General features: G+C 42.5%; 1 protein-coding gene and 1 long non-coding RNA gene across 2 annotated transcripts; both read left to right on the top strand.

Annotated features, from left to right (window-relative positions):
- Positions 1-602: 602 nt before the first annotated feature.
- LOC141825653 (uncharacterized) lies at positions 603-2,562 on the top strand. Its single transcript, XR_012601520.1, has 3 exons — positions 603-1,485; positions 1,937-2,007; positions 2,217-2,562. It is a non-coding gene; the product is annotated as an uncharacterized LOC141825653 (long non-coding RNA).
- A 3,767-nt stretch (positions 2,563-6,329) lies between these two features.
- LOC141824523 (hydroquinone glucosyltransferase-like) lies at positions 6,330-8,140 on the top strand. The gene has a single exon (XM_074711831.1). It carries the CDS (start codon positions 6,499-6,501, stop codon positions 7,933-7,935), a length of 1,437 nt encoding a protein of 478 aa, XP_074567932.1. The 5' UTR covers positions 6,330-6,498; the 3' UTR covers positions 7,936-8,140.
- The last annotated feature ends 624 nt before the right edge of the window (positions 8,141-8,764 follow it).

Consider the following 8,764-nt stretch of genomic DNA (forward strand, 5'->3'; position numbering starts at 1 on the left):
TAAATAAAGGATAAAAATTAAAAAAACATCTAGTATTATTTTTTATTATTATCTTCCATCTAAATTTCTCTTTTAAATTTTGAATGGATCGAATACATTATAACAATTACAATTTTATAACTATTACACATTATAATAGTTATGATTTCATAACTATTACAATACATACTTAATCAATTAAAAAACATTTATATTATAGTAGTTATGATTTTATATCTGTTATAATACGGATTTAATCATATTCATTATCATTCAGATTGTAATACTTACAAAATCATAACTACTACAACAGTTATAGTAACTACAATTTCATAATTATTACAATGCAAATTCTATCTGCTCATCTAATATTAATGTTATGAGAAATGATAGAGAGCAGGAAAACGTAGCAGGAAATATAGCATGACACACGTGGCGGTTCACGTGTATCATGCCACGTAACCTGCCACGTGGGTTTCCTGATTTTTTTCCCTGCACGCGGATCGCACCTCGCCAAAAACCTTCGCCGCCAAAAACTTTCGCCCAAAATCTTCCACGCCCCCCCTCGTTCCCAAAATCTCCGCTGCTCGCCGCAGGAAGACGCCGTCCGCCTGATCTCTGTGATCCTTCACCAGCCTTCGTCGCCGCGGGAAGATGATGGCTGATCTGTATCAGGGAAGACGCCGCCGCCTCCTTCGCCTTCGTCGCCACCGGAACCCTCGCCGGCGCCCCCTGCTCGCCGCCGATCCCTAGCTCGCGCCTCTTCCCCCTCGCCACCGAAACCCTCGCCGGCGCCCCTTGCTCGCCGCCGATTCCTCTAAGCCCTAGCTCCTCGCTCGCCCCTTGCTTTCACTGGGGTCCAGGTCAATCCAAACCTCCTCTCTCTGTGCTACGATTCACTCTCTCCTATAGCAAGAAGATTTTTTCAACGATTGGAATGATTCCTTCGGAGTCGTTTTTGTGATTTTCTTGCCTATTAGTTTTGCGTATCAGTTCCTTCCCCTGCTTGAAGGAAAGAGCCAACATGGCCATGCACCTGACAAAGGGAAGATCCAGTGTTCATGGGTGTTACTAGTTAATAGTACCAATTTAATTCATAGTTCTACTAAAATTTTGAGTGTTATGTTTTTCTAATTTCTATCTGGGTGATCCAATGTTGAATCCTCTTACACCTTGCAAAAGGCCACCATTAAAGAGCATATTCTGTATATATGAGACTAATTCGAAGACTGAGGTATGTGTTATTTACATTTCTTCAATTCCTTATATGCAAACTCTATTGAGCTTCTGCAATATCTGTATCTCTTCATTATCAATTATTTCTTGCGACTGTCTTACAACATTTTCATTATGTCCATACCTTTGATGTTGTTATGAAGCTAACCAAGATGAAGTTCTTATGTTGTGTTAGAAACTAGAGTTGGTCGCCTATATCCTATATAGTCCTTTGATGGTTAACTGTGTTGGCCACCTTCATACTTTCTCCATTTCAGGACTTTGATCTTGGTAAGACATATTTCTGCTGGTTTATGACTCACTCTGTCACAAAATTGATAGCTTTTGAGCATGCTATGTGATTAATTTTGTTGAGAGTATGGTCTAAGGAAGATTATGGTTAATCAGTTCTTCATTAAGGCTGGGTTTAAGGATCTTGTTTTCCTTGCTGTAGGCAGAACATTTTTATTTATCTTTTTGTGGTTAGTTCTTATAAATAAATTTCACTCTTAACTACCTTTAGTGTGGCATAACTTGTATGTTTGTGGTTTTGCTTAGATGTATTTAAGATGCATGCATTTGCTTTAATTTGAAGTATTAATATATGAACTTAAAATGAAGAAGAAAGATTAATTGTATTAGGTGTTGGTTAAATTCATTACTTTAGTGCAACTCTGAAGTCATTTAGCAGTGAGCATTACCCTTGAGTGTATGGGTTTGTAAAGTTTTTGCTTATCTGCAGAAAAGTTACGTGAGTTATCTTGGAGTGGTGTGCCACCATATATGCGACCTAATATATGGAGACTTCTTCTGGTAACCTTTCAACTTTTTAAAGTTTTATCGTAACTTTGCTTATTGATTTTTATAATCCTAAAATAGAATCCTGATTTTGTCATGGGAATACATTTTTTTTCGTTTCTATTTCAACACAATAGACAAGTTTTATATGCAACTTTACCAATGCATATAATTCATCATCTCTTTTCATGCATGGCTCCTTATGGTTTTTACCCTGATCACAGATACCCAAGACAAGCAAGGGAAAGAAGAAAGCTCTTCCAGTCAACAAGGATAGATTCATCAGCAAAATGTTCCTTTGCGAAAACTCTGTCACCATCGTGCTACGTAACCCCAAATGAAGATTCAAATTCGAAGTGTTGATCGCACGGAGGATGTTAATATGTGCCTGTGGTTGGAGTACCTTTTTCACTTCAAATGCAAATGAGACTATTACTTGTTACCTTGTTTCATGGCTAGCTTGATGTTATAGTTGTGATGTCATGTGCTGAACATTGTTGTTATGTAAAAAACATGGGCAGAAAGTTATGTGTTGCTTAGGTGTGACCTTAAACTTTGTTAGATCCATTATCTATTTTGTTCTCTTTCTTGTTCTATCCATTGGAACTCCTTCAACTGTGTCAATAATAACAATCAATAAAATTAAATATTTTCCTTAAAGAATTCACAGACTATTGCTTAGTGTAAAAGGGGAGCGATCAAAGGGGTTCATCTAAACTGCAAGTCACCTTATAGTCACCTCAACTGCAATTTACAACCAAGAAATGAAGCAGTACACAATGAACCAAGTCACCTTATTACAAACTGCCAATTAATAAATGGCACAAGCTCTGTGATGCTATCACACACAATGAATCATAGATGAAAATTTTACAACACTGAATTTATGCTTCTATCCTAATTTACACCAGCTAATGAAGGAGAAGTGACAAATCAGATTAGCATCTCCGTTTATACAACCACAATTGTTACAAAAAACACTCCTCTTACTATCACCTCCTTTTTCTTTTGATTAGCTGTGCGCTCTATGCTTTCAGCATCAGCTCCATTTCAGCATCAGCTCGAAAGGACAATATAGAAGCTCTAGGTGAATCTGATGCAACAAAGCAAAGAATACAAAACATGTGAGTATAACAAAGCACACAATCAGCCAACATGTTAACTTCGGTAAAAAAAAAATACATACACATGCACATGCACCTAGATTAAGAACTAACCTTGCAAAGAATACAACCTTGCAAAGATTAAAAAAAAATACATACACATGCACATGCACATGCAACAAAGCAAAGAATACAAAACATGTGAAACAGGAAAAGATAGTAGTTTATCGCAAATTATAAACTAACCTTGCCATAATATTTTATGGCACATCTTTGTTTATTCCAATGACTTCCACGTATACTAGACCAGCATACTAGACCAATACACAAGGAAAGGAAAAGAGTAAGAAAACATGACTTATTTCCTCTACATATGGTACTTATCCATATAATTACTCTTGTTCAACTTGGAGCATTGATCTGCTAATATTGCACTTGTTAAGGCTCAATAATATTTGCTACTCTTTTCAGACATTCTATCCTAGATGCTAAGTTGATTGTACTGACATTATCTTGACAGAGAATAGGATTCTACAACAAATAAAAAGATATTGAACATGAATGGCCAAATAAGATAATACTAAAAACAACAACAATGATAAGGATAAATGAGGAAATAAATAAGATCCTCACCAAGCCGGTAAACAATACAACCATACTTGTTCTGCCCAAGAAATCTTGCAGTAGGCGAGTTAGCTTGCTTTCTCAGTAGGGAATGAAGTTTTCACTGGCATTAAGAGCTTGCACAGTATTTATAAAGCAGATAATGACTTGCTAATCTTAGCGTTCTCAGTTAGTTGAGGTTTCACATGACCTTTTTGCTTTGTATCCTTGTAATCTTTAATGATGGATAACAACATCAGCCAACAATACAAGAATAAACTAGTGCAATTTTTTCTTATGAAAAAAAAAGATTGAGGTATATTTTATCTACCTGCCAAAGTAACAAAGTTAATCTTTCCAACAAGATAATTGTTGGATTCCTTATCGACAAAAGATAAGTACACAATCAACCCTCTATGGTTCTTGCTTTGCTATTATTAGACATCTGGCAAACCTTCCTAGCATGATATCCATGAAAATATATCTTTTTGAAATCAGAGACAGAGTTTACTGGGACCTAAAACCAAACATACAGATACCTTTGCATATATGTCTTATATTCAAAGGTTAAGAAAACCATATTTTAGAAGTATAATGACTACCTTTGAAAGGCCCTTGAGTTGAATTCTCTTGGTAGCATCTTCCAGAATAAGAACTTCTTGCTCTTTAGGTTCCAAAAGGTCATATATGTGATCTTGAGATATTTCATAGCAAGATGTTGAAACAGATCCCTTGTTTTCATTGGCAAAGGCTAAGATTTCATCTAAAGCAATGATTGTTAAGCCAAGGTTCTCTTCGGATCCCTGGACAACATTACTCTTTGGTTAAACAGGATAGATAGAGGAAGAAAACACAATTTTTTTTCCATTTTACAGAAAGCACATAAATATTATACCTAGCATACAGAAGGCTAAACACATTATTTAACCTGAATTAGTTGGGGCGAGCGAGGAGCTTCGTGAGAGGAGCTAGGGCTTAGAGGAATCGACGGTGAGCAAGGGGCGCCGGCGAGGGTTCCGGTGGCGAGGGAGAAGAGGCGCGAGCTAGGGATCGGCGGCGAGCAGGGGGCGCCGGCGAGGGTTCCGGTGGCGACGAAGGCGAAGGAGGCGGCGGCGTCTTCAGAGGATTCAACATTGGATCACCCAGATAGAAATTAGAAAAACATAACACTCAAAATTTTAGTAGAACTATGAATGAAATTGGTACTATTAACTAGTAACACCCATGAACACTGGATCTTCCCTTTGTCAGGTGAATGACCATGTTGGCTCTTTCCTTCAAGCAGGGGAAGGAACTAATACGCAAAACTAACAGGCAAGAAAATCACAAAAAGGACTCCCTACGAAGGAATCATTCCAATCGTTGATAAAAATTTTCTTGCTATAGGAGAGAGTGAATCGTAGTACAGAGAGAGGAGGTTTGGATTGACCTTGACCCCGGTAAAAGCAAGTGGCGAGCAAGGAGCTAGGACTTAGAGGAATCAGCGGCGAGCAAGGGGCGCCGGCGAGGGTTCCGGTGGCGAGGGGGAAGAGGCGCGAGCTAGGAATCGGCGGCGAGCAGGGGGCGCCGGCGAGGGTTCCGGTGGCGACGAAGGCGAAGGAGGCGGCGACATCTTCCCTGGCACAGATCGGGCAGCATCTTCCCGTGGCGACGAAGGCTGGCGAAGGATCGCAGAGATTAGGCGGCGGTAGCGGCGTCTTCCTGCGGCGACGAAGGCGAAGGATCGGCAGCTGACGATGCGCGATTTTGGGAACGCGTGGAGCGGATTCGGCAGATCGGCGTGGAGCGGAGATTTTGGGAACGGGGGAAGATTTTGGGCGAAAGTTTTTGGCGGCGAAGTTTTTGGCGAGCTGCAATCCGCGTGCGGGGAAAAAAATCAGGAAACCCAATACGTGGCAGGCACATGTGGAGCGCCACGTGTGTCATGCTATGTTTCCTGCTACGTTTTCCTGCTCTCTATCATTTCTCTAATGTTATAGCCAATATAAAATAGTAATTGTTATAATTCATTTGAGCTATTTAAAATTTAGATGAAAAATAATAATAAAAATAATATTTAAAAATAAATATACACGACTGAAATGAACAATAATAAGAAACACTCTTAGCATGAAGAAAAAGTTAATGATTTAGAAACAATAAAACATCATTATGATTTTAACCTTAAAACAAAAGAAAAAATTAATTCACCCTAAAAGATGCTAAGGATCATTCCAGAGCACATTCCAGAGCACAGTGACCTTTGTCTGTACGTTATTCATGTGGTGCGCTGTGCAAGAGTTATTGTCTTCACCTACTATATATTTTATTTTAATTTAATTTTTTATTCAACCAAAAATCAATCATTTAGTAGCCTTTATGATTCTCTACCACAGGGGTTTTCCTACCACTGAAACGATTTTGTATTTAAAATTAAAAGATAATGTTAAATTCCTTATAAAATATTAACACATAGATTTAAGCTGTGGATCTAACACTTATTAATCAGTGTTTAAATTCGTTATGTGATTTTGTAATCATAAAAATAGAATTAGCTCATGCTGACGCCGTGTCTACGTCACTTGCCTGTCTTCTGCCCCGTCTTAAAGTGCCATCTCGCTGACATCCCTCTGGTATTTACAAGCACGCCTCCCTCGCGTAACTGAAGTGGCGATTTGTTTTTCTTCGGTTCTCCATGTTCCTCGCCCCTCGTTTCCTTATATATTGTGATTGATCCACGGACTCCGATTGTAGTGATCAATCTCTCGGAGTCTGAAGATCGAACACTTGGTGGGTATTAATAATTCGCGCGATTCCGGCCATGGAGGCGAAGGGCTTCGGCAAGTCCGACGGAGGCACAGACGCTCCTCATGTGGTGCTGCTGGCCACGCCTGGCGCTGGGCATCTGATTCCTCTCGCCGAGCTTGCCAAGCTCCTCGTCGCCCGTCATGGCTTCTCCGTCACCATCATCTCCTTCACCGTCTTCGCCTCCAAGGCCCAGGACGCGCTACTCTCCTCCCTCGCTCCGCCCATCGCCTCCCTTGTTCTCCCCGCCGTCCCCTTCGACGATCTCCCTCCTGATTCCCCCATCGAGACCATCATGTCGGTCGTCGTCGTCCGCTCCCTCCCCACCCTCCGGGCCGAATTGTCCCGCCTCCAGGCCTCCTTCAACGTCCTCGCCCTCGTCGCCGACCTCTTCGGCACCGACTCCTTCGCCGTTGCCCGCGACCTCGGGCTCCCGCCGTACTTGTTCTTCCCCAGCAATCTCCTCGCCCTCTCGCTCTTCATACACCTTCCCGAGCTCGACGCTTCCATCGCATGCGAGTACCGCGACCTGCCCGAGCCGCTCCGCCTCCCCGGTTGCGTGCCGATCCCTGGACCGGATTTGCTTCATCCAATCCAGGACCGGTCCAACGAGGTGTACCGGTGGATCCTCCACCATGGGCGCCAATACCGGGACGCTGAGGGCATCATTGTGAACTCGTTCGAGGCGTTCGAACCGGACGCCGCCAAGGTCCTGAAGCAGAGCGAGCCGGGCCAAATCCCTCTCTATCTTGTCGGGCCGCTGACTCAATCCCGGGCTGCCGGGGCCGAAGAGGACGCTGAGTGCTTGAGGTGGTTGGACAAGCAGCCAGTCGGGTCGGTGCTGTTCGTGTCCTTCGGCAGCGGGGGGGCCCTGACAACGGCGCAGATGGCGGAGCTAGCTCTGGGTCTGGAGATGAGCGGGCAGCGGTTCCTGTGGGTGGTCCGGAGCCCCAGCGACGGCGGCAACTCCAGCGCTAACTACTTCACGACCCAGAGCAAGGCGGATCCCTTCCCCTTCTTACCCGCCGGGTTCTTGGAGCGGACCCGGGAGGTGGGCCTACTGATCCCGTCGTGGGCCCCTCAGGTCGCGGTGCTGAGCCACGCCGCCACCGGCGGCTTCCTAAGCCACTGCGGATGGAACTCGACGCTGGAGAGCGTGAAGGCGGGAGTGCCCATCATAGCGTGGCCGCTCTTCGCGGAGCAGAGGCAGAACGCGGTGATGCTGGCGGAAGGGGCGAAGATCGCGCTGCGGCTGCGTGCGGCGGAGGACGGACTGGTGCCGCGCGAAGAAGTGGCGCGGGTTGTGAAAGAACTGATGGAGGGGGAGGAAGGGAAAGCGGCGAGGCGGCGGGTGTCGGGGTTGCAGGAGGAGGCGCTGAGGGGCCTGGAGGAGGGCGGCGCCGCGCTGGAAGCCCTTGATGAAGTGGTCAACAAGTGGAAGTCCAGAAATTGAATTAAAGAATTAGTCCAGCAGCAAGCCATGTAGCACGGCGTTAATTCCTCCCTCGTGATTGAAGTGGTCGACCGCTATAAATGAAATGAAATGAAATGAAATGTAAAAGTGTGTAACAGTGTGATTGTATCGTAGTTGTAATTGTAACACTATAGTTGTAGTTGGGTGTGGGGCATTTTTACTTGGACTTTTGGCGCGCATCAAATGTTGGACTGAATTTCTGTCTTTCGGAGCGTGGTGGAGGCACACTCACAGACAGACAAGAGCGTCTTTAATAATTGTTCAAGTTAGTGGTTGGACTGAATTTCTCTCTTTTGAGGCTGGCGAATGCACAAGTTAGTGGTCATTGCGTAATAAAAGCGCCATCATTAAATGATTGGGATGCATGTTTCGAATCTTCATCCTTACACGTGTACTCAGTCAAATTTACGGTCAGAAAAATTTAAAAGCATATTTTTAAGATTTATAATTAAAAAGTGCATTCTTCTCGAAAAAAAAATAAAATCTGTTCACCTTAACAATTCTAATTTCATAATCATCTATATTAAAATAAATTGAAAAATTACAATCGACCATAATAAAATAAAAACATTATCTCAGAAAAATGTCTTCTTCAATTTTTATAAAAAAATTTACGACATTTTATCGAATTGTTCATTTTGCATATTAATCAAAATACGTAATTCATTTATAAATTGATCAAATTACTAAGTAACCTTTCCATTCTCTTTCTCATAATACCTCTCTTTCTTTTTATTATTTATAAAAAAAATTTGAAACATTTTATTTTTTTCATAAAAAATCTAATCTCTCAGTCCTTCTTCGTCTC

Source organism: Curcuma longa, chromosome 3, assembly GCF_044706935.1.
Source record: "Curcuma longa cultivar G26 ecotype Majalengka, Jawa Barat chromosome 3, ITB_CL_G26_1.1, whole genome shotgun sequence".
NCBI classification, from domain to species: Eukaryota; Viridiplantae; Streptophyta; class Magnoliopsida; order Zingiberales; family Zingiberaceae; genus Curcuma; species Curcuma longa.

Bases quoted from the DNA above. Each gene is read 5' to 3' on its own strand.
- LOC141824523 (XM_074711831.1), top strand. From the start codon at position 6,499: ATGGAGGCGAAGGGCTTCGGCAAGTCCGACGGAGGCACAGACGCTCCT.